We start from the raw sequence: 26,411 nt of genomic DNA, 5'->3' as shown, positions 1-26,411 counted from the left end.
GCAACACTGCCTGCCTTAAGCACCTTGGCTGTTCTCTTAGGAAAGAGCACACAAAGTAGATGTTTTCTAGGAGAGTCAGGATCCAAAACCGGCAGGGCTTCACAGACTAAACCCAACATCTTACATTTCATCAAGAAATGGATTGGTGAGACTGTGGAGCACAAAAGTCACATGCTTTCTTCAAGAAACGTGGCAAAGTGTGTGGGCAGAGCATTCAGTATCAGCCCAGGCGTCCAAGTGGCCTTCAGACATGCCCTCATAAAGAATGAATTGCAGTAATCTAGTCAGATGGTGACAAAGGCACCCATTACTGTGTCAAGATCTGTACCTGTGTGATAACGTCAGAACTTCCTTGCCAAGCACAGATTATAGGAAGTGCTTTTGGCTACATCTATTTCTTGACCCTTTAAAAGCAGATTAGTATACAGGAAAACCTCTAGGACCTCGTTAACAAAAGGTGAACCAATTCCCACTATAACAACATTATACTTTCCTCTGGACATTTCCTCCCAGTCATCCAGCAATGCCTTTGTCTTGGCAGGACTGAGATTTAGCCAGCCAATCTTCATCTAGTTAAAGCCTTCAGTAGACAACTGAAGACCAAAAAGACTCCAGTGTCCAGATTTGATGGAAAGAAGTCAAGCCGATGCTTGTCTGTAGCCTGATGGCTCTGTCACCCAACTTGCCTCACTATCTGCCCAAGCAGCCTCATTTAATCAGTGAATAGAAGGGGTGACAGAACAGAACTTGGTGGCAACTCACAGAAGAGACCTCTCAGGGCAAAACAGCAATTGCCTCATGCTGCTCTCTGGATTATCTTAGAAAATAATAGAGCCACTCAAGCATCACTCCAATTTTACTTGCCAGTGTTTGCAGAAAGGGTAGCAAAACCTCCTGGTCAATTTCCGGACATTTCATAGAAATTTCCTGTATAATACCTAGCCATTTATAGCCATGGTTAAAGTCTTAATAATGAGGGAGGTTTCACATCATAGAGTTGCAGTTAATCTTTTGCCCCCAAAAGTCCTAGCTTAAGAAAACTGCTCTTTTTAAAAAAACAATATTCTACCTTTTTAGATCTTGGAAATGTTAGTAAAATGCAGTCAGTGCTACTATCCAGCTGCATCTATGGCAATCACAATTTGTGTAAATGAATCTTTCTGTGAATTAATTTATCACCTGAACACTATACATCTATTTCATCAATCAACAGAACAACATATTTGAAAAGAAATACGTTCCCTTCAAACAGAGTAAGCCGTTTTACTTTATTCCCACTGAGTAGAGCAATTTGCTGGTAGAAGCCACTGTAAAAGTCACCTAGCTTGTCCACAACTGGGGCCGCATCATCTCTAAATAATAGGGACTCACATTTTCTGTTTACATTGTTCTGTAGTCTATAATAAAGCCTGAAATCACCAGGAGATCTGGACACCAATACAAGTGGTAATGCTCATGAGCTACAGTACAAATACAGTACTGTATAGAAAGGACAATACCCTTTTCTGTTTTTTCATCCCACTGATCCTTTAAATATTTGAACAACTGAATCATTATTATTGATGCACTATTTGATTAAACCAGGCTTAGCATTAAAATGCTGGATGAATTCTTGTTTCTAAAGACTTATATCCGATACTATTACATCTGCAGTATCAGCTTCCATTTTAATTCATCTTATTTTTCCATGGTCCTCATTCTGATTATTGTTAGTGCTTTGGTAGTTCTTGTGCACCGGAGACAGCATCTGTAAGGTTCATTTTTATGGCAGGGAACATTTTTATTATAGCAATCATGGTTTCAGTAAGCTAGAAATGTATAGGCTTGACAGATAACTCAGTTATAGGAAAAACAAATGCATTGCATTACAGCAGTAATATCAGCATCAGATGAGGGCACTGTTGAAATAATGGGCCTGATTCTGATTTCATACAGTTCTAACCACACTGGCTTCCGTGGAGTAACCCCTGATTTACACTGTGATACGGCCCAAAAAATAAACCTGGATTCATTTCAAATATTGGTATGTCTGACAGTCACCTGTGACTGACTAATAATTTTCTGCTGAGGCAGTCATCTGCAGGCCTTTTCAATGACAGCAAACCTTTTCCAATGCAGTTGCCCTGATCCCAGGAATTGTTATTTATAACAATTATACTGATGTGGGACAAAATCTGGCCATAGCCTATTGGATCAGATTGTCAGTTGCACTGAGGCCCCTTTACATTGCTCTGGTAGCATAAAAGGGCATTAAAGTGAGTGTAAATGTAATTTAGTCCCATGTTAAGGCCTCTTTACACTGCCAGAGTAGTCTAAGCAGCCTTGTATAACTGAGAATCAGGCCCTCTATGTCTGGAAGGGTTTGCTGACAATTATGCCACATCCATCTTTGTAATTCTCTGGTAACTTTCTAAATCTGACATACAATCACATTATTATTTATTACTGTAGTTCCTGGGAGCCCTTGTCATGGGCCAGGCCCCCAGGGTGCTAGGTGCTGTACAAACACAGAATCAGAAACGGTCCCTGCCCCAAAAAGCTTCCTTACTGCTGTGGTCAATATTATGCTGATTTCTGCAACACTCATGCAAATAGTCCCAATATCTTCAGCTGATTACTACATAAGTAAAAGTTGCAGGTTCAGTGCACTTGTAATGACTTATGTTGAGTCTCTCTAGGCTATTAAATAAAACTTTGCTCTAGGCTGTGGGCACAGTACAAAGCTACAACCAGCTCTGTAGGTTGCCTATGCATGAATGATGGCCTCCTTTGATTATCCTATTGGTATTACACTTAGGAGGAAAGAACTGACCAGACAAACATCAAATAGCTCTTTTCTTTTAATCATTAACTTTTGCTTATGACTTAGGTATAAAATATTTTCTTCATGTGTTGAAGATTGCTTTGGTGTAGCTGAAGTTATTTCCCCACACAACAAATGGTAAGATTATCCCTCACCTAAATTTACATTGGCCATCCTGTTAGGACCCTTGCAGGTGGCATTCCACTAGGTAATGAAGTAGCTTTTGACTTTAGTATTATGGCAGGCAGGTTGCTCTATTTTTCTGATGTGATCTGTGTGGGTTTTCAAACCACAGAAACAATCACCCCAAAGTTTAAATGTTTTATTTATTAAATGGATTAATGAATGAATCCAACAGATGAAATGGATTAATGTATCCATCATCTAGGAAGTCTTTATCTGAAAAAGCCTTTTTCTTACTTCTTTCACATGTACACTCGTTTAATAAGCATTAGAAATGGGAATGATCAACAGAGTGGATTCAGACACAAAAACCTCCAAGTGCAGGTGTGATCAGATCTGAGGCGATTAGCATGATAGAGCCTAGATGTGAAATTCAGATCTGGATCCAAGTTTCCCTAAAGTTTTGGATCAAGGGTTGGCACTCATCGTTAGCAAATCACAGATGAGGGGCTAAATATAGATATTGCTTGTATTATGCAAGTAATCCCATCGTCTGACATAAATAAAGAGTAATCCCATTGACTCACATAAATAAGGAGAGTAAGATTTGACACTAGGTAGAAAGGTTTGTAATTAGTATATATATAGTTAGTTTGGTTGAAGTCAATGGGAAGTCTGAGTGCTCAGCACCTCTTAAAATCAGTCACATAAATTGTAAGCATGTGGCTTCAGACAGTAATGCCAGTTTATTACCATACCATTGTTAAATTATTTAACAATTGTTATAGTTAAAGTCTGCACAAAATAAGCCAAATCTTATTTGATTTTTCATGCATTGCTTCCTGCCAGCAAGGCAGCTTCTCTTTCACTACCTTCTTCAGGGAAAATACTTTAATACAAATGTTCCCATGTACGATACAGTTACAGTCTGCCTGCTAGAGTCCTTGGCAGTTACTGAAAGTTGTGACTCTACAGTCACCTTCACAGAAAGTAAAAACTTTTGCGTACAATGGCATACAATAGAAAATAGAACAACTGAGTGCTCTCAAACCTAGAATATCTGTTCAACAGACAGGATGGTGCACTGGCATAATAATAAATTTATGTAATTTACGTAAGAAAGGCCATACTGGGTCAGACCAAAGATCCATCTAGCCCAGTATCTTGTCTTCCGACATGGCCAATGCCAAGTACCCCAGAGGGAATGAACATTCACAGCTTCTGGCAGACAGAGGCTATAAACACCATCCCTGCCCATCCTGGCTAATAGCCATTAATAGACCTAGCCTCCATGAATTTATATAGCTCTTTTTGAACCCTATTATAGTCTTGACCTTAACAACATCCTCTGGCAAAGAGTTCCACAGGTTGTTCCACAGTTCCTTTTGTTTGTTTTAAACCTGCTGCCTATTAAACAAAGAAGCTCTTCACTACAGATGGGATGGATGTGAACCCACAGCCTCAGGAGGCCAATGCCTTATCCATTAGGCCACTGGGACCAGTTTTGTTTTGTAGGATCCCAAAATGTTTTACAAGATGAATGAATAAACAAAGTATTTTGTTTTCACTATTCAAATAGTATTGGTTATATATGATTGGTGAAGTAAGTCACATGGTATGATTTTTATTCCCTGATTTGATGAGTGCACAGACATTTTCAATCCAGTGTTAAAAGCTGTATGTGTAACCCAGGCCTGCTAGGTGGGTGCTCTGTTGCCCTCTAGTGGCACCTACACCACTTAGAGATTAATGAGTCTGCTACAGCCTTAACTAAGAGCATGTAACTTTTAGCTCATGTAGTAGAGACTCGTGCATTTAGTTCCAGAGGTCCCAGGTTTTATCCTGCCTATCAACAACCAGGGTCTGTCCGCGTTTCATATGTACAGCTATAAAATTCAGCTTTAGAAAAAATCTCCACATAGGACTTTGAAATTCACTTTTCATGAACATGCATGGAAATGAAACACAAAAGAGATGCAAGGGAGAGCTAAGCACATTAATTGAAAATTAGAGTGTATAGTCACAAAAAACACGTTTGCAGTATTTGCCTAACTACAACATACAAGAATCACTGCACCAGTGAAATGCAGCCACCTCCGGGGTGAAGAGGGACAACAGAACTATATTATGCAGCTGCACAGCACACTACACAGAGGTGGAGGAATGGGAAGGCAGACAGAGGGGAGGATTTTGATGGCCCCACAGATCCTGATTTCCCAAGGACAGCAACTTAATGTCCTCTAGTTTAAAATGTGGCCTTTCGACCTGGGGGGAGAAGGTAATTTTGGCACTAGCAGAGTTAAAATCATAATCAAGACTGGAGGCCTAAAATGGAAAGAGAACAGTATTTATACCATTGCTGCTTCATGCATTAAACAAGAAATCCTATAGCAGGCAAACAGATGTAAGAGGATTGAAATGGTGCAGGTCCCTTGGTCTAAACTGTCCCTAAGAAGGAATCTGTCTGTCTGAAGGGGATCATCCTTTCCTTACTTCCTGCTGTTTCCTAATGCTACAGAGGTCTCCCTCCCCCTGCTAAATTGGGTGGCTGCTGGAAGGCTATTAACAGGCTTTGATGAAAAAAAGTAAAATCAGACAGACAGACAGATGTGTTTTGCAGTCTCTAAGTAGCACTTGCTGCTAAAATGGCTGTTGGAGGCTGGCTGTAAATAGTGTTACATGATCTCTGTGCATTTCATCCTGCCAGCCACTGCACGTGTTTTGGATCTCTGCTGCCTCCAACTTCAGTGCAAACAAGGCTCCAAAATTTGCCAGAGTCTGACCACAGTTCAACTGTCTGGGGCTGTAAATCATTTGATTCAGGATCAGTCCTTAAAATTACAGCAAGCAAAAGGAATCTGGCTACTACAACCCATTGGAAAACAAAACCACATTTGTGTTCTCAAGTGATTCACACACTTAAGCACAGACTAATGGTTATGGGCCACAGGCACTAAAACAAATAATAGTAATCAATGCTATTTTTAAATAGAAGAATGGGGGTGAGGGGTTAACATATGCGGAATTAGCTCTGAGCAAGATGAGACGCTATTGCTTCAAAAATTGAAAGCATCCTCTGACACAGACACCCATGGTTCAAATTCTCATTTATACTCATGCCATCCCAGAGTTTTAGCAGATTTTGTCTTTCTCCTTAACTTAGTTTCATTAGCCAATATCATGCCATCCATTTTTATGCAAAACTCCCCCCTGATTTCATATCAGTTGCTGGCACAATGTGGGCCATTTTTCTGATTTAAAAAAAAATGGGGGTAATTTTTCTAGCAGAAATTAACAGTTTCTGAAAGAAATCAACTAAACCTGGGCACTGCCGTATTTGTACATTACATCTCATGAAAGAAAATTCAGACAATTCAATTGCTTCTCGGTTATTTAATTTTTTGAAAAGTGTACCATAGCACAGAGCAACTTTGGAAAACAGTAATGGGGAAAAAAATTAAGAGGATTAGATACCTAAAAGAGATCTGAAAACAGCTTAAAAATTGTAAAGACATCCCTTTCATAGTGTCCTCTTCAGCGATGCTTCAGCAAATTTCCTCTCTTTTTTATTATAAATGCAAAGATCCCTCAAGCTGAAACTCAGGAGCTTTCATCTCAGAGACAGCTAAGTAGATCAGGCCCTTCCTATCACTCGGACATAACACAGCTAAACATGGGTACTGCTTCCTAACTTTAAAGAATTCTCAGGTTCTGATTAAGAACAAACCAAATTCCTCAACTATTACAGAAATAGATGCTTTTTGCTGTTCAGATGGACTGGCATAATATTATTTTACCTATTGCAGCATCACAGTCACTGTTTTTGAAGTGACAACAGCCCCAAAATCTTTGTGAGAATATCACTATTATTCTCCTTAAACTGTATGCTACCCAAAATTTCAGTATGGCAGTATTCAGTACATGAGTAAACTTCAATTTCCATTTTTTCCTTTACCCCAAGCCTTGTCTACAAATAATATAAGTTATCACATCAAAATGTTTATCTAATACATCTCATCAAGATTTGGTCCAGCTTCAGTTCATCTGAGTACTGGGATCAAATGTATTAGATTGTTTGTTCGTGGCCTAGATCATATGAAGAAGTGGATATTTTCTGCTTAAATCAGAAGAAATTTAATACAACGCAGTCCTTTCCACATATCTCGCCACTTATCTTATTTCGTTTGCAAATATCATATGTATTCTCTTGAGATAAAAATAGTGTAAGATGATTAGTTAGGCAAGTTCATTCGACACCATTCCCCCTTCATGACGCTGAAATCTAAAATCTGTATATGGTATACAACTTAAAGTATATATAAGCAAGCTCAGCTCTGCTGGAGACACACAGCAAGTGCTTTCCTTCCAACTAGATTGCCTCCTTGCCCAGTCAAGAAGACCACAAAGGTAAGACCATTAGAACCTTTGCTTTTGGCAAAAGAAAAACAAACCGCTTCATAAACTGAAAGAACCTAGGCAATTAAAAAAACAAAACAAAATCTTATAATCCTTGCAGTCTGACATACAATCTTAGAGTAGAATGAAATCAGTGATCAGACTAGTGGGAGGGAAATGGCAGTATGGTGCACCTCTCAGAAATGATGGCATGCTCCAACTTTTTCCCCCCCCCCTTTAACTTTTCCCCTTCATTTTTTCTACCATCAGCAGTGAGAAGTGGGATTGGCATAACTCCCTATTACCCTGAGTGCTGAGAGCAATGGTAGCAAGTATTTACAAGAAGTCACTGAGATAAATTCACTGCTAGCATAAGTGGAAGAAACGCCAGTGGAGAAACTTAATTGGAGATGCACCCATTGAGACCAGTGGGGAATTTGTCTTATTGTTTCTTTGCACCTTCTGAAGTACGTGCAAGCCAGGACTAGCCAGACCTACATGATTAACTGTTCATTTCCTCTCTCAGAAATCTGTTTGGATTGATGTAGCCAACTGATTGCCTGAGCAAGTTTCCAACTTATGTAGAGCTGATTAACAGGGCACATAAGTCATAACTGGTTAGCCACCCATCTTCCCTCACATCCGTGTGCCCAGAAGGGAAAATAAAAGGGGAAACATATTTAATTTTTCTACAAATATTTTATATGGGAAAGATAGTTTCTTGGAAAAGCACTGGGATGGGCTTGGGAGATCTTGATTCTATTCCTGGCTCTGCCACAGACATCTCTTTGACCCTCAGAAAGTTACTTCTCCGTGCCTCAGTTCCCCATCCATAAGTAATACGTACCTACCTCACAGAAATGTTGTGAATCTTAACTCTAATAATTGTGATATACTTTGAAAGCTTCAATGGAGAATACTATAGCAGTGCAACTGTATTAATATTAAATTACATTCCCATGAACAGAATAGACTGGGATTTAGGGCCTCAGCAACTTTTTGGTAATCAACACACAGCTTTGTCAGACAGAGCCTCTGGAGTCATCTTTGCTTCAGTGAGGAGAAAGGGATCTTTGTTAAAAGCTGATTCCCTCCTCCAGTCTTCAAAGGTTTACTCTCAGCACATCAATCTACCAAAATGAAGGCATTTGGGTAAAAATCCAGCTCATTCTACTCTGTGCCGAGGCAAGGCAGCCCAACTTGTTTAAGAAGAACAGTTGTCTAGACAGCTACCAGGAGAGTTAGTCTTCTATAGAAACATAAATGCAAGAAGCCAAATTCATCTCTGGTGTAATTCAATTTACCTAGGCGTGGGTTGTATTTGGTCCTGTGCATTTAGATTCCTTTAAAATTAAATTAGAATAAATAGACTAAATCTTCATCTTATAATTTTTTTTTTTTTTTTAAATATCAGCCAATTCCCTGATAATCATGATTTGATTTTAAAATATTCTAGGCAAAATAGCTCCAAGAACTTTACCAGGGATAAAAATGGCCCTCTGTTTTACGTACTCTGTAGATACGTTTTGACTGTTTATATAATACCTTTTAAATGAGTAATAATCTACTTCCAGGGAAATCCTTGCAGAAGTCACACTTTTGGGGTGCTAGACACCTTTGACTTGCTCTCTTCCCATGCTCCCCAGACATCATATCTTACTCCGGCCCTACACCCTGTCATGTGGAATTCCTCACTCATTCCTCAGCTTCAAGTGGAAGCACCTGCTGCAGACATCTGTTACTGTATGCTCCATTTACAATTAGATGAATAATGTATCCTTTATCAGACGTTGTCACACCAGCAACTTCAAACAGAGCCTTTGCGTGAAAGAGATGGAGAAGTTATTTTAATGACTAAATAGCTCACATTTATTTTACAGTTCAGCAATGGCTATGACTGATATCCTTTCTGCTCAAGATATTGAAGCTGCTCTTACCAGCTGCAAGGGTAAGGAACGGTCCCCTTGCAACGAGGAGACATTATTTTTATATCTTAATATGATATGGCTCTCGTTTTCTCTGTGGATCCCTTCCCTGTAAGATCTCTTTGTAGCTGCATTACAAGGTAGCCTCCTGAATTCAGAAAGATGTACAACAGGTTATTTTATGGGTACCATTCCCTTAAATGTGCAGCAGCAAACTGGAGTTAAAGGGCCACATTGTCAGCTGGTATACATTTGGTGTAGCTCCACTGACTTCTATTGCCCTACGCCAATTTTACACCAGTTGAGGATTTGTCTTAAGTATTCATTCACTGAGGTCCTGCCGTGCAGGATCATGCCTGTATTTATGTCTATTCCGTGAAACAGTTGAAGACCCTGGATGAAATTTATTTTCTCTTGAAGCCTTTGCCTGTGTAATGACTGAGTGAAGCTGGAGTAAAGGCTTCAGGGTTCGGCCGAAAGGCTTTATGTCAGACACGCATACTCTAAATGTTTATTGTAACTGCCTGTGAGGTAGATTAAAATAAGTTTCAGGGGCTTTGCAGAATGTCCATTCTAATAGGAAACACGAATTTGGCCACAGGATATCCAACCATAGGCCAAAGTCGTTAGAAGGGGAAGCTCCATTTAGATTGTGTCTAGTGTGCTGCACTGAGGAACAAAAGCAGCAGGAGCTGAACTGGTGCCTTAGAAATACGTACAACAGTAATAACCTCAAGAGAAAAGGTTTTAAACAACAGGTTTTTGTTTCTTCCAGCTGCTGACTCTTTCAACTACAAGTCTTTCTTCTCTACGGTTGGTCTAAAAGGCAAGTCTACTGACCAGGTAAAGAAAATTTTTGGAATCCTTGACCAGGACAAGAGCGGCTTCATTGAGGAAGATGAGCTTCAGTGAGTATGGCTTAGCTGCTGTTACTTGTTAGAAAACGTAGGCTTCCGGATGTTCTCTGCGTCCTGTGATCTGCTGCTGCTTTTAAAGGAACTCCAGCATCTTGGCTGTCTCTGAATTTGGTCTTAACATCAGCTTGTGAAATAAGTTTAGGAATTTCCACATATGTTAAGATTAGACCATATTCATTTGTGGGGGTTTAGACTGTTGAATTAGGTGAGAAAGACAGAAATGCTGAACTACCAAAGCCATCTCAGAGAACAGTGTGTCACAGAACTCTGTGTACGGCACCCAGAAAGATGGGGCCCCATCCTGACTTTGGGCTCTGAGCACTTCCATAATACAAATAACATTTAGTAATGTCTCTGTTTTATTTCAGGCTGTTCTTGCAGAATTTCTCCTCAAGTGCCAGAGCTCTAACTGCTGCTGAGACCAAGGCTTTCATGGCTGCAGGTGACACTGATGGTGATGGCAAAATCGGAGTGGATGGTAAGTTTTTCAATGTGGTCTTCAATAAGCTTTGGTTTCTTCAAATATGTATTTTCAGGCTGAAAGTAAATTTACAGCAGTAATAATTACGTGGAGTAATAGGGCCCAATTTCCCTCTGAAACAGGTTTTACACAAGCGTAGCTTCACTGATTTCAATCAATTTACTCCTATTGTCATTAGTATCCATGACAGCAGAATTAGGCCCTATATGGAGCCTGTTCCTGCACCCATTGAAGTAAATGAGAGCTTTGCCATTGCTTTCAGTGGAGGGAAGATCAGGCCCATCGACTCTAGCGGTCTGATTTTTCAGAGGTGCTGAGGACCAGTAGCTCCTATGGACTTTAATTCCAGTTCTGGGTGCTCTGCACATCAGACCACAGGTGAACACTCAACCTATACTCAGTTATACAGTAAAAAGATTGAGTGTGCTTTTTTTTTTTTAAGGATGCTACAATTGCTGTAATGCATTTAAACACGCAGCACTCGTTCAGAGTTTGTCTGACGATATTTGTGCTAGAGAATAATCTGATCAGTGCAAGTTTCACTGGACAGCACTTCTATGGGAAACTAGACCAAATTACTTTAAAAAACCCAAGAGGAAAGATATGGGCTGGCTGGGCAATTTCTTTTTGAACTCGCAAGGAAGCAAATAGGGCATCATGGATCATGTACTGGAGATAAAGTTGCTGAAAACTGGGCCAGACTAGGACAGGTGGCAACAACCCTAACAGACACACGTGCTAATCTTAGCTGGAGTTCGGGAGGAGAAGCAGGAATGTGCTTCAGCAGCAGCTCTTGTAGCTTCTACTTATAAACCCCAAATAGGACATCATCTTACACAGATCTCAGGCAGCTCCTTAGCGATAACACTTCTGACTCTGAAACTATGTCACTGCTAACATTCAGTGCCTCATTTGGAAGCTAAAAAAGCAAGAAAATTCAGACTGAAGGTGACAACCCTGTCCTAATCCACCCTCTTTCATTTTGGCTATTGTAGCACATTCAGTGTGCATGGTGAACTCACACTCCAGCTGGTAACCCTGGTACAGTGGATTAAATAAAATTCAGTTTTAATTCAGGATTTCCTAAGAATATGAATTTATAGGTCCATTCCTCATCTCAGCATACAATCTGTTTTAAGGAGTGAAGAGCTGCTACACCCCCTGTGTTTCAAGTAGTTTGTTACAACAACATGGTGAGCCCTCATCTAGGACTTTTGGACAGTATTCATTCCAAAGGCTCTAATAACCACTTTCGTCTAGTTTTATTCCCTGCTTTTCTCATTTTCTTTCTCTAACAGAATTCCAGGCTCTGGTGAAGGCATAAAGAGCATTAGACCAAAAGCAACAATGGACAGTCTCTTCAAATTCCCTCCTCCAACAAGCACCTCACACTCAGCACATATTTGTACATTTTTATATTGTCTCATGGCATTAGTAAAATGCCTGTATGTTAACTCCACATATGGGACTGTTAAGAGATCTTGCAATGTACAGGTATTTTGGTCATGTGGCATTGTTTTCAGTGTCAAAGCAGGCACTTTGTGATTTTCGACCACTCACAATGTTGAAGTTGTGGCTGGAAGAAGGAAAAAAATTATTAAAAAATTCTGCAAAAAAACGTCTTGTCTTTTATTCTCTCTGCTCAAATCTTCCTTTCCCAGTTCCCCAGCCCCACTTTCCAGGCCACCCACCCCAGACACACTTTTGATGATCTTAAACAATATGACATCTTTTAGTGTTTAATTGCTCTGATTTGGTTGAGTTTTGTTTCTGCTTAATTCTATGATCCCTGAGGAAAAGGGATGCTAACAAGGTATCTAAAAATAATCTATATTCAGTCCCAGCTGTGAGACTTTTCGAGAAAAAATGTAAGAGGAGTTGACACATAGCTCATAGCAGGGAATAAATTCCTGGTTAATTTAAAAAGCAAGTGGTAGGCTATCGTCTATATTGTCAGAAAGTGCTAATGGCCTAAAATGTAACTCTCTCAAGAGGAATGATCTTCCTTTATCTTTATATTAACAACTACTGTGCGGTAGCTGCATTCTAGTGGAACTGGGGAGCAGGAAACCTAGGTATTAATCCCAACTCTGCCAGTATCAAAGGCCATGATCCTGCAACGAACTACATGTGGGTGGGTTCTGCTGTGTAACCATGAGCATGTCACTTAATCTCTCTGTGCCTGTCACCCAGCTGTAAAACAGCTATATTAACCATTTCCTGCCTTGTAAAAATGCTGGGCTTGCTATAGATGAAAAAGTGCTCAGCATCATTCCTCAAGTCTGTTATCCAATGCCACAGTGTAAAAATATCACCAATAACACACTAATATAGAGTGGCTATTACCCAACTCCTTCATTTATCAGAATGAAAGCTGACTGATGCTCATTACTATTAATATCCTTAATAGTATATCCTTAATATTAGCAGTTTAGCTTATGTCTGAAAATGACTGAAGCTACTCATTCCTTTTATAAATGTCTTACAGCACATGTAGTGAGATGTTGCTAAGTCTCAATTATTTATTTAGTCCATTGATAAAGTGTTATGGTTAAACACAAGAAGAGTAGCATTTTTATATTTTCAGAGGGATGGGTTAAAAATTTCCCCACCAACATTTAATTACTTATTTTGCCATGACTTGGTTCCAGACCAAAAGTACACCGTGGCTTTAATATTCCTTGCTGAAATCGGATCATAACTGTCACCTATTTTTGGCAGCTGTTTTGAAAAACTGCAGAAACAGAGCATGTTGGAAATTTTATGTAATTTTTGGTGCAGGCATGTCCATAAATTGTAAGCAGATCATGTAATGCATAGCACAGCTCACTTACACCCAGGCATGTAACTGAGCTTTTTGGCAGATGTTCAGACTGACTGCTGAAGAGGAATCCTAGCAATCACTCTTGCTGATGCCTTGGCAGTCGAGCATAACACAAAGTTATCCTGAATATAAATCCTAAATCTATCCCCAGTTGCTTTGATGTTAAATCTTGGTTTAAATTATTGCGGGTGTTAATTGCTAGATGGCAATATTGCAAATAGTGAAGAGACTACATTGACTCCTACCTTTATTCATTCGCCTGTTTATGGAAGACAAAGATAACGTGCACATCCATATCTGTAGCAGTCCATAGACACAAAACTGGCATTACTGTTAATCAGTACAAATTAATGTCTGTTTTTCATAAGCATAATAGACATATAGAACCAGCATACACAGATCAAGGGCCTGCTAATGCATTCCTTGCCTGCCAGAGCTCCCAATGGGTACACAAGAAATGCAAGTTTTGGCCTTGAGCTAACCTCAGTTTCAGGGGTACTGAGCAACGACAGCTCTCATTGAATTCAGTGGCAATTAGGGGTGTGCAGCACCTCTGTGAATCAGGCCACTCATGTATATGCTCCCACTCCATGTCAACATTTCTGCCAAAGTAATTGTTTTCAAGAGAAAATCTACTGCAGTTATACAGTCGTTTTCAAACATTTAAAAAATGTTAAGAAGCCATGCCACCACTTTATTGGTGAGAAATCAAAACAAAACACCAAAATGCCATAGACACTGTGCAGGCAGGATCTATGCAAAATTAGTGCTTTTTTTCTCTACTGACTGGTGCTGGGATTGGTATTCTCAGGGTTATCTTAATAATTCAGGTCATGATGTCTGTTACCTATCTCTCTATAGCTAGAAAAGAATAATTTCACTGAAATATATGGATAGACAATTACTGATTGACGGAAGCATTAACAACTCACAGTGATGCACTCAGATTGCATATTCCCAAGTACCTACCAATTTGGCACTAGAGAGACCTGGGTATGTACCAGCAGCAACTAAATAAATAGAAATTAGAGGCAAATACAACCGAGCCTTAGGTTTCATGCCTTGCAGTGCACTCAAAGCATGTACTAATAACTTATTCCTACATGAAAAAGCTAACTGCAGGATCTGAAGGGAGGGATCATGTCTTCTTTCATATCACAATGGAAATGAATAAAAGATAAAGTAAAATAGTCTTAAATGGCCCCTTCCAGTGAGTTTCAGTTCAGCCCATGACAAACTCTAATTTCCTTAACGGGCGCAGGAGGCAACGCTCTCCAAATTGTGATGACCCAACATCTCTGGGGAAATCACATGGATGGCAGGGCATCTAAGCAGAGGGTCTTCCCCTCTGAACTGCTTCCTGAGCCCTTTTCAATGCTGGAAGTATGAGTTCCACAGAAGTCCTTACGAAGAGATTTTCTTAAATTGTAACAGGTTGCAGAGGCTCTGCCTGACAACCAGTGAGGATTAAACTCCCTGCTCAGAACTCACCGAGGTGCAGGAGATAGGGAAACGAAGTAGGGCTAAGCCCTCAGAGGGAACCCAGAAAACTATGAGCAGAGGGAGAGGAAATCCAGAGGAGACAGAGTCCCCCCAGTTGTTAGACAGCTGGGCTGTAGCACAAGATGAACTCTTTCTATGTGATTCTATCCTTATGCAGTTCCAGGGTAGTTCAGTGTTGGGGTAGAATTGTACATTAGGTAGAGTAACCAGAGCAGATCTGTGTTCTTGCTATTCTTCGCCACTGAAGTGGTCGATAGTAGCTATTGTATCAAAAGTACAATTTAGGGCTGCCCTAACCTGTGCTGGGGCACTGCACCAGCCCCACAACTCCTGCAGAGGTGAAGTGAAAGCCACCTCCTCTCTGTCTCAGCACCGATGACTGCACCAGTATAAGGATTAATTTGGTCCAAGGCCTTAAAGCAACGGTGCCTGAGAAAAGACCTGCTCCATCTGCTAGACCAGATGTCCCACTCACCAGCTTCCAAAAAAAATGTTTCTTATCTTCTTAAATAACATACTCAACATTTCCCTTATAAAACTTATTCCTTCTGAAATATAAAACAGTTCCCCAGTCCTGAAAGCCTTCCTCAGCCAGGGCTCATTGGACAGCAGACTGCTGCTGGAAGGACAATTGGGGAGAAAGGAAGAAGGACCTGGTGTCTCCAACTCAATGGCAATTTTGCCTGAGTAAAAACTGCAGGTTCAGGTCCTATGTTTATTCATTTGGGAGGAACACAGAAGTGAACCTTATTGAAAAGAATATGCATTAAATATATAGCATAATAAATTGAGATTTTTTAATTCTTAGATACATTTTTAGCAGTGCCTTTTCTCAGTCTATTTTTAATTGTTTATCTGTCACAAAACCAGAAAGGCTCAATCCACATGCTGCATAACACACTGGTAGCCTGTTCTCAGCCTTTGGAATCAGGCCATACCACTGCCTAAGACACCTTTCTGTGAGTTCCAGGATAAAGGAAATAAAACCACAGTCTTTATATTTTATCAAAGAAGAAGCAAAAGTGGGCCGCAAGATAGAGATGACAGATCTGGATTTCACACACCTCAAAGTACAGGATCTAGTCTGGAGATGTGAATTCCAGCTTGAGGAGGCATACTCACACTAGCTCTGACTGAACTAGCATGCTAAAATAAAGTGGAGCTCCAGCAGTGAGAGAGCGGAAGGGGCTAGCTACCCTGAGTATGTCCCTAGTGTCTTGGACGGCATCATATTCGGGGCAGCTAGCTCCTCCCACTGCTAGGTCTACACTCTATTTTTACTGCACTGGATCAATCAGAGATATCACAGGTGTGTCTCCCTGAGCTGGAAATTACACCTCCAGCTCCAGTATAGACATACCCCTAGGTACTTATGTGGTCCCTGTTGTTACCATGCTAGCTGAGCACTTTCATCTGTAATCCCTCACCACACCTCTGGGAAGTATGGAAGTGCTATTATCCCTAGTTTACAGATGGGGAACAGAAGCACAGAGAGACTAAGTGACTTGCCCAAGGTCACACAGGAAGTCTGTGGTGGAGAAGGGATTTGAACCCAGGGCTCCAGCTAATGTCCACTGAACTGTCCTTCCTCTCAATCCACAATTTGGAGGCCAGGCTTTTCAAATGAGTGTAAGGGAGCTAGGGGTCCAAGTCCCATTGAAATTCAGTGGGAGTTGCGTGTCCAAATCCCTCAGGCTCCTTGGAAAATCCCAGCCAGGGGCTGTTTGAAAAAGTCAGATCCAGGTTTGGATCTCCAATACCCATAACATTTGGTGGCATTTTGCCTGGGGCTCATCTCTAATAAGAAGAGAGCGGAAATAATGCTAAAGTGTTGAGTTGAGGAGAAGAGAAGAAGAGAAATAGAAAAAGGATCTGAGAACATCCATTCCACACTCACACCCAGAGTGGTACAGTTTCTTCTTTGCATCATCAGCCTGACCATGTGAAAAAGTGATGATGTAGCAGTGCCACAGAGGCCTGGATCTCTTCATACAAACAGAGAGGGGGAAGAAGTATCAGAGGGTTGGATTCATTTCCTGAAATGAGCTACTGAAATAGATACATCTTGTTTAAATATTAATTCTTTGAATGGAGACAGACCTTACAGAAGTGTTTTCATGCTTGTTTACATATGTTAAACATTTTAATAAGCAGAACCTGTGGAATTGGAACTAATTTAATGTTTCAAATTTTATAAAACCCTCTGTATTTCTAATTCCAAATTATTTTACTTGTTGTTATGCAACCTCTGTGTGCTTGCATAACAACAATTTAGGGTTACTGGTAGCCTATTTGTACATCACTTCCACTGAGATAATCAATGGGAAATGGCTACTCCACACAGCTCAGGATTTTCTTCAAGCGGTGTACCACACCCTGGGTAGCAGGAAAAGGAGGAGTTGCTGTAGGTACAGAGGGACTGTATCAAGGCCCAGTGGAGATAATCCACACACCAGGGCAGTTACATTACCACTTGGGAGCCCAGTAGGTGCCCTTAGACAGTTACTCCTATTAGGAGTCTGAAGGTATTGCTGCTCCCGTGGCCTTTCAGGCTGGTTATGACAACCCTGACAGCATCCATGGGGGAACCCAGGCCAGATGCAGGGGGTAGGAGTGTCTGCCTTCTGAAGGGAGAACACTGTTTAATCAGATAGAAGCCTTCTGAAGACCTCCCAGGAGGCACTAGAACTGCTGGTACTAACTAATGGGCTTCTAAAACGAATCAGCCTCCTGCTTCCAGTGATCTCCTTCGGACTGACCTGTACACCTCCTAGAGCATCTTCAGTATCTTGAAGAAAGGAGACTGGCTGGTCATTTTGTAAACTTGTCAGGGGGAGGAAGATGGGACTTTTTTCTTTTCAATCTAAATCCTCTAGTCCACTTTGTATTCTCAATGCTGAATTATTACAATTTGAAAACTATGCATCCCCTATGTACTTAGGGCTTAATTTGCAATGAAAGAGGTGCAATTTTTTTACTTTCATAACTGACATGGCAAACCCAGAGGTGCTGGGGCTATGAACTAACAAGCCTAGAGGTGCCAGGGCTCAGCCCTGGCAAACCCCGGCACAAATTAAGCTCTGTATGTACTGCCCAAATCATACAAAATGGTTTTATTTTGTTTACTCTCATATTATTTTTTTCTAGACACTTTTGGCATATTTTAGAAAAGCAGTTCTGGGGTTCTTCAGCTCTTAGGGTACGTCTACACTACGGGATTATTCCGAATTTGCATAAACCGGTTTTGTAAAACAGAATTTATAAAATCGGGTGGAGCGCGGCCATACTAAGCACATTAAATCGGTGGTGTGTGTCCATGGTCCGTGGCTAGCGTCGATTTCTGGAGCGTTGCACTGTGGGTAGCTATTCCCTAGCTATCCCATAGTTTTGGAACTTCGGGTTGAGATCCCAGTGCCTGATGGGGCAAAAATCATTGTCGCGGTGGTTCTGGGTAAATGTCGTCAGTCACTCCTTCGTCTGGGAAAGCAACGGCAGACAAGCATTTCGCGCCTTTTTCCCTGGATTGCCCTGGCAGATGCCATAGCATGGCAATCATGGAGCTTGTTTGTGACTCTCACCGTATGTGTACTAGATGCCGCCACAGAGGCGATTCAGCAGCGCTACACAGAAGCATGCTTTTGCTTTTGCATGACAGCAGAGATGGCTACTAGCCATATTGCACCATCCAAACCCTTCCATAAATTGGAACTGAGGACGATCATGGCTACCAGTCCTTTTGTACCATTAATCAGCCAGCAAGATTGGTTACTAGCCATATTGCACCTTCCATCGTTTTGTACCATTAGCTGATCAGCCAGTTGGGAATGACTCCTGAGTCAATCCCTCCTTTTGGTATCTAAAAATAGAATCAGTGCTGCCTAATATAGGCAAGTGTGCTAGAGAACCACCGTATCATAGAACCAGAGAGCACAGCTGCTCTGTGTCAGAGCCTGTAGAAATTATTATCTGTATGCTATTCACAGGGGGTGCTCCTGTAACAACCCCACCTGTTGATTCCGTTCTTCCCCCAGCCTTTCTTGGCTACCGTAGCATTGTCCCCCACTTGTGTGATGAATTAATAAAGAATGCAGGAATAAGACACACTGACTTGTTAGTGAGAAATGAGTGGAAGGCAGCCTCCAGCTGCTATGATAGTCCAGACAGGACATTAAGCAGTGTGTAGGAGAGAAGACCAGCATCCCACTGCTAGTCCAGGGGCAACTGAATCTTTTCTTTACACATGAAGGGTGGGGCTGATGGAGCTCAGCCCCTGTTGCTATGATGAGGATGGTTACCAGCCATATTGCACCATCCATCCACCAGAAAATTAGGGCCAATAGGCTGATGAGTCCTTTTGTACCATCAGCTGAGGCTGATGATGAGGATGGATTTCCATCTTTTGTACAATCAGCTTATGCTGATGATGAGGATGGATTTCCAAGGATGTTGGTGTTGAGTGCTGCCTATCTGCAGCATTCAGTAAAGATAGGGTGACATGTAAAAGAGTCAGAGGATTGTTTTACCTTACTGTGTTTGACCCTAGAAGCATTTGGAGCTCAGCCAAGAATGCAAATAATTTTCGGAGGCTGCAGGAACTGTGGGATAGCTTCAGTCCTCCAGTCCATGCGCATCCATTTGATTCTTACGCTGCAGTGCGCTGAGTCCCTGCTATGGCGTCTGTCTGGAGATTTTAAAAAAGGATTCTGAATTTCATCTTCTGTGCTGATAGAACGGATTTGCCTGCCCTTACAGCGATCACATCCGCATGGTCCATGCATTTTGATTTGATCGGAGCTCCACGCTGGGCAAACAGGAAATATTCAAAAGTTCGCGGGCTTTTCCTGTTTACCTGACCACTGCATCCGAGTTCAGATTGCGGTCCAGAGCGGTCACTGGTGCACTGTAATCCGATATGTTACCAGTTTAAAGAGCCATTAAAATCGATATAAGGTGCCTCCTAGTGAGGCCTTAGTTAGCACAAATGTTTTCCAGAGAGTCTGTGAGACAGTGGGACTTGGCTGCCTCTGGTGCCACCTACAGGACAACTGGAGTTAATCACCAACCTTGTCTCATCAAACATCATTACACGTTTTATTAGTAAATACTTCTTTTTTAAAAAACAAACAAAGCCAGTGGGAGTCAAGAAAAATTTGCAGATTTATATCACATTTGGCTTTTAGTTTCAATAACAATCCCTAAATAACAAAGGTTCTAGTGTTGACAGGGGTTCTCAACTTCTTTCTTTCTGAAGTCCCCTCAATATACTATAAAAATTTCCTGGCCCACCCATGCCACAACAACTGTTTTTCTGAATATCCAGTAGGCTTCAGGGGGTAGCAATCAGGGCAACTGCCAGGGGCCCCACGCCACAGGGGGCACCGCAAAGCTAAGTTGCTCAGCTTCGGCTTCAGTCCCGGTAGGTGGGACTCGGGAGCTCAGGCTTCTGCCCCACATGGTGGGGCATCAACTTTCCACCCTGGGCTCAAGCAAGTCTAATGCCAATCCTGCTTGGTGGTCCCCCCTGAAACCTTCTCGCAGCCCCCCAGGGGACCCCGGACTTTTGGTTGAGAATTGCTGGACTAGAACTCAGCTGCCAGATCTAGGGGTACTCACAGCTCCTATGTAGTGTGAATTCCAGACAGAAGTGGTACAGTGAGTTCCTTCTTGAATGATAACCAACACCTGCCATTACCCCAGCTCTTCCCTGAGCACATGTGTAATTCCGATTACTGTTAACAGGAGCTGCAAATAGACAATACTAGGATTATGGAAGTTAGAGACAGGGAAGACTGATTCGTTCATCAAATTCATCCCTCCTGCCAGTTCAGGACAAGATACCTGAGAAAGGACATATTCAGTATTAAACTGATACTACAGAGCCCCCATATCTTTGTTTCCAGGATGCTTAGTTTGCCACCTAACACAGTTTTAGAATTATACAATTAGCTCCTCTTTTAAATTTAAACAGCACTGCTGATGTAACCAACACAAGCTGATAAATGTAAGGTGACGTTTCTGTCTCTGTCTTTGACTCGTGCTATTTTAGAAAGAGGTTGAGGAGGCAACTTCATGGGATAACAGATAACTGTCAGTCTTTATTTTACCGGCTCTTCCCAAACATCAAATTATTTTCACTCCCTTTCTTAAACTGCTGTATATTCCTGTGTGCCATTAAACAACTGACACACGCCACCCCCAGAAGTGGTTGCATTTATCATTCTTGTTATTATTTAGAGTGTATATGATGCAATGAGTTTGCACAGAGCTTTACAGAAATGAAAAGGCAAAGTTTCTTCCCCCGAAGAACTTACAATCAAAATGAGGTTTCAGTAACAGATTAACTGAACTCTGTAGCTAGCTTGTTAAAAAGCACTTTGGGATTCTTTCGAAGGAAAAATGCTATATACACTTTACACACAAACTTTACTCACATGACCAGCCGCACTTAAGTCAGTAGGACTACAAACAGGAGAACCATTCCATACATAAAGGCTAGCAGGATGAGGCCCTAAGACTTCAAAGTCTAGCGGTGCAGACATATATTTCAGTAATTGTAGCCTAAGCAATATCAAGTTGTTAAAACCTTTTTCATCCATAACTAAAAAAAAAATCACTTACTTTGCTAACATTAGGTACCAGTGACTTGAGTGGGTTTACCTTGTATGGCTCTAAACCTTATCATATTGTCTAAAACACCATGTACAATCCTCTATGATATAAATATCAATCTGATTAGCTAGCAGCTATAGTATCTCCTCCCCTTTGACATCTGAGCCCTGCCACGGTTCTACGACTTCTATGAAAGGTCTGACAGGTCTAAACTAAAGCCTATATGTCAAGGTCTCTGCCAAGCAAAAAATCAAGCAAAGAGCACTATTATTTTTCTGCCTCCTTCTCCTCTCAGCTTGGGGAAAATCCATCAACAGGGTGAGCTGAGCTTTTTGCTTGTTGTTTTGGGGTTTTGGTTTTTGCTGTTGGTGGTGGAGATTTTCCCCCCAGGCCTCACACCCACCCATTCAAAAAAAACCTACTTGGATATAACTGTGTATCTCAAACTGAACCTCCAAAGCTGTAGTTTTTACAGGGTGTTTGGTTTTGTGCTGGCATCATCAACCTGAAGGATCAACTGAAGAGAATCCACTGTAACCTATGATGAAAAACATGTGGCCAAATGAAATAACTTGCTAAAGGAAAGAACCACATTCAGTGCTTCAGAGGAACACCTCCCCCAGGCAAGACTGTGGCCTGTGTTGCTGTTGCCTCCTGCAGAGCTAAGGACATGTCCCCATCTGGCAGTGGCAGTGGCCAATATGCCAAGATCAACATTCAGTGGCTCTGTTGGCCATTGCTGGAGCTGCAGACATCTCTCATACTAAGCTCTCCAACAGCCTGTACGTGCCCATCATCATCGTTTATATTAGCGCCGGCTTAGTTTGTTTTCCTCTTCCCTGTCACTTTGACATGGCTCTCACTGGTATCCTGAATGATGCTGAAATTGCTGCTGGCCTACCGAGCAGCCGCAGTAATGCCTGCCTTTTAAAAGCCTCCTACCTTTTCTCGTTGCCTTTCAAATTCCCCTTTCCCTGCCATCCAATCACTCAGTTCCAGCAGAAACAGAAAAGGCAACCGGATAGCCTGAAATAACCTAACATGCTTTATCATTTCTAGTGTCCATGACAAGGTTATCGCTCCACATTTGTTTACATTTCTACCTGTGTTCTCCCCCCAGTAAGGCAAGGAGGTAGAATACACGTGAGTTTTAACCTGTACTTGGCCTAGGGCCTGATTCCCCCAACACTTATGCATGTGAGTCACTTTTATCAGAAAAATAGTCACAAGGGAGGAAATTCTGGCCTCGGTGAAGTTAGTGATAAAACTCCCATTGACTTCAATTGGGTCAGGATTTCACTCACAGGGTTCAGTGAAAATTACTTATATGAGTGACTTAAATACTCACACATGTAAATCTCTGCAGGAATGAGCCCAGAGTCATTAGCTTTTCTCCCTAGGCTTAAGAGAGACCAATGACTGAAATGTTCAGCTCATCTGAAATAGACTAAGAAAATCAAAGAGTTATTGAGGAGCTTCATTGTGCTGAGGAGCAAAACAGCCTCTTTGCAGTTTGGTGAATATAACAAATGGAAAAAACTGAGGCGTCTTTTCAGGTTTCTAATCTCTAACCTCTCTTCTCTATCCTCTCTCGCTGACCTCCCTCAACCGCAGATTCCTTCGATTACAAAACCTTTGTCATCAAAGTGGGTCTGAACTCCAAGTCCAAGAACAGCTGGCCAGAGTCTTTGGAATCCTTGCCCTTGATAGGAGTGGCTTCATTGAGGAAGATGAGCTGAAGTAAGTGGATCAAAACACAACAAACAAGTTCGGCCTTCACCTTCACAAAATGCACTGCAGCATGGGATTAGAAATAGACTTATTCTGAGCTGTGTTTTTGAAACCTAGGTTGTAATTACTCACCTTTTGCCATTTGTGTTTGGGGTGAAAACCACAAGAAAAATATTTAAGAAAAAACACTTGGGTTCCTGGCTTATTTTATTGCCTAGTGTCCACTGCAAGAAGAGAACAATAGGAAGTTCCAAAAGCGTGGAGCACAAGGACAAGTCAGTTACATGGCATGCCTGCGGGAGGTCCACCGGAGCCGCCTGCCGCCCTCCCGGCGACCGGCAGAGCGCCCCGCACTGCATGCCGCCCCAAGCACGCGCTTGGCGTGCTGGGGCCTGGAGCCGCCCCTGTTTGTATGAGGCTAACTAACAGGCTTTGAAAAGATTGAAAAACAGCAAGTTCTGCTGGAGTTTGGCTTTTGTGCTCTAAATTCTAATGGCTATTGACTTCTTACATCCCTAATCTTAAAGAAGCTAATCATATGAATCTCATTTTGAAATAAAAGTTAGGATGGCCAAATTGTTACTGGTCATATCATCAGTCTAAATTTCGAGGGATGATATCCTGACCCCCCTGAAGTCAATGGGAATTTTGCCATTGAATTCAATGGAGCCAGGATTTCAGCTGAGGACTTTTCATACTTCGATACAAATAGCCTCTTCCTCCCCTAAAACACATTTGTAATTAAGTTTCACTTCTTTTTTTACCATTGCATGGTAATCTTCTCAGGCAGACATGTAAAATCCTGTTCCAACTGAATTCAATGGGATTTTTGCTATAGACTTCAATAGGGCCAGGTTTTCAGGCCTGGTTTTTTCCTCTATGTTTTGTACAATCCTGAGCACAGGGTTAGAGGTCCACAAACAATAACACATATTAAGTCCGTTCTGCTCTGTGCACATCTCACTGGTTTGTCCTCTCATTTTTTGACAGGCTCTTCCTGCAGAATTTCTCCACAAGTATCAGAACTTTGAATGCTGCCAAGACCAAGGCTTCCCTGGCAGCAGTTGACAGTGATGGAGATGATAAAATTGAAGTGTATGGTAAGGATCTCATTATAAAATGGTCACCCTGGATTAGGCAATGGGAGTGTTAAATGTGTTCACACCACTTACTTCATTACCATTACAGGGGTCAAACCTTAACCACTATCCCCTCCCTGATATTAAACTTCTAAAAAAAACACGTCTCAGTTTCTCAGTTATTATGGTTGTAATTATGAGAAAATAATCCCCTTTGAATAGTGCTACATCTTGAAAATAATCTATATAGGGAGATGGGGAAAACCCCATTCCTTAATTTCAATTTGTCCAGATATAACAATTTCCTGAAAGATACAATGGGCTCCATTATTGGGTAAGCCACTGACTTAATCCTAAATCCTGGAGAAAAATTTGATTTAGTTTTAAAAAATTAACTGAATGTAAATAAGAAAAAGCAGTAAAGAGAAAATATTAAAATTATTTCCTCCTACAGTTGAATTTTTCTGCATGTAATTATTAATCAGGGTTGGGGACAGCAGCTTGAAAGAATTTATTTACTTAATAAAAAATATAGAGGTACTTTATAGCAACAAGTCACATATGATACTTGGTGTGTAAGAGCTAGAGTGATGAAAGTATCTAAGGATGCCTCACAGTGCAATTCAAAGACTTTGCTGAGTGGCATGGTTGAGAGTAGATCCTTGAGCACATATGCAGACCCCCATTGACTTCAATGTGGCTTAATGCAATTGCAGGGATCCATGTGAGCAGATCTTCTTACTGGACTGGGACTCTATAATATAGACAACTAAGATTAGTAATGTACATTTTTGCATCCTGCAGACACTTATGTATGAAAGTAACTTTATGTCCATGATTAGTCCCATTCAACTCAGGAAGACTACTCATGTGCATAAAGTTAAAGTTACTCATGTGCATATATTTTTTCCAGGATTGGGACCCTAATTTATACCTGTGCAAAAACAACCGCACTATTTTGTCACAGTGATTTTGGCTTCTGAAATGTAGAGACAAGGACACTTCTAATACTTCTCTTTGGTTTAAGCCATCAGCTTTATCAATGTATCACAGGGTCAGTTTAGCACTGATATTTCAGAGGAAATATAATTAAGTTCTCATGTAATTATTTAAACATTGGCAAGACACTTTTATGACACCAACCTAATAAAACCCAGTTGTTGTTTTTTCCCTTGAATTACAGGCCCTTTGAGACAGAGTGTGCTGAGTCAAGAGCTGACTCAGCATCCTATCCCTCAATCACCACCAGTATAGGTTAATTGAGACCTAACTGGGAGGTCAATTAACAGAGTACAGCTACAGCTCAGGGGCTAATTAGATGGGGAAGCCATTCCAGCAGTTGGGAATAGGAAGGAAGACCCTGGAAGGGAGCACTGAGAGCCTTAAGGAAGGCAGAGATAGACAGGGCTGGCTGCTGCTGCTAGCTGTGTTCACTTCCACAAAAGCAAATGGGGGAGCTGGCTGGGGCTTGTAAATAGCACTACAGGCGGAGGCCTGCTGGAACAAAACAATAAAACACAGTGGTGATGAAGGAGACCTGAAGTGGTGTGGTCTCTGAGTAAGGCCTGAAAGGACAGCCCCATGACCCCTGGTTAAACCTTAACAAGCATTCAAGGTTAAGACCAGGCTAATTGTACTGTACACAATCTTTCTTATTGCAAGTCCACTATTGATTTATACATTTTCCCCATGAAATGGCACTAACAGTTGCTAATATATTGTTTCTCGTTGCTGGAAAATGTGTAACCCACAACGCACTACTTGAACTTTAGTGTCTCATGTCATAATTAAAAGACTCTACATCACTGGGAGACTCAGATGGAACTCATTATGCTAATCAAAATAACTTTGAACTCTGTGCTTTGTTTTCAGTAGGTGCCTTTAAAAATATTAAACAACTGTGAAATATTGAATGTCTCTGGGGGCAATTTATCTTCAATATTCACAAATGCCAATCTAATTTTTAATGAATGTCCATGAAGTCAAAAAGGCAAGTGCCACTTGTATACCTAACTAGCATT

The 26,411-nt window shown here is 41.3% G+C and overlaps 2 protein-coding genes across 2 annotated transcripts; both read left to right on the top strand.

The window, feature by feature from the left end:
* The first annotated feature begins 7,208 nt into the window (after window positions 1–7,208).
* LOC120373094 (parvalbumin beta) lies at window positions 7,209–12,252 on the top strand. The gene is made up of 5 exons (XM_039490966.1): window positions 7,209–7,333; window positions 9,202–9,269; window positions 10,022–10,154; window positions 10,532–10,641; window positions 11,943–12,252. The coding sequence occupies exons 2-5, from the start codon at window positions 9,209–9,211 to the stop codon at window positions 11,966–11,968; spliced, it is 330 nt and encodes a 109-aa protein (XP_039346900.1). The 5' UTR covers window positions 7,209–7,333; window positions 9,202–9,208; the 3' UTR covers window positions 11,969–12,252.
* Window positions 12,253–22,432: 10,180 nt separating this feature from the next.
* LOC120374113 (parvalbumin beta-like) lies at window positions 22,433–25,644 on the top strand. Its single transcript, XM_039493378.1, is given in 5 exon segments — window positions 22,433–22,493; window positions 23,195–23,245; window positions 23,248–23,320; window positions 24,302–24,411; window positions 25,574–25,644. Coding segments are annotated over 5 exon segments (366 nt in total).
* The last annotated feature ends 767 nt before the right edge of the window (window positions 25,645–26,411 follow it).

Source organism: Mauremys reevesii, linkage group 10 (genome assembly GCF_016161935.1).
Source record: "Mauremys reevesii isolate NIE-2019 linkage group 10, ASM1616193v1, whole genome shotgun sequence".
Lineage (NCBI taxonomy): Eukaryota > Metazoa > Chordata > Testudines > Geoemydidae > Mauremys > Mauremys reevesii.
Note: the sequence above shows the minus strand (reverse complement) of the source record. Positions and strands in the feature narration are given on the sequence as shown.

Excerpts from the sequence above, each read along its gene's own strand:
- LOC120373094 (XM_039490966.1), top strand. The coding sequence starts at position 9,209 with ATGGCTATGACTGATATCCTTTCTGCTCAAGATATTGAAGCTGCTCTT. Across the intron at positions 9,270-10,021 it reads TGCTCTTACCAGCTGCAAGG|CTGCTGACTCTTTCAACTAC; the intron begins GTAAGGAACGGT and ends TGTTTCTTCCAG. Across the intron at positions 10,642-11,942 it reads TGGCAAAATCGGAGTGGATG|AATTCCAGGCTCTGGTGAAG; the intron begins GTAAGTTTTTCA and ends TTTCTCTAACAG.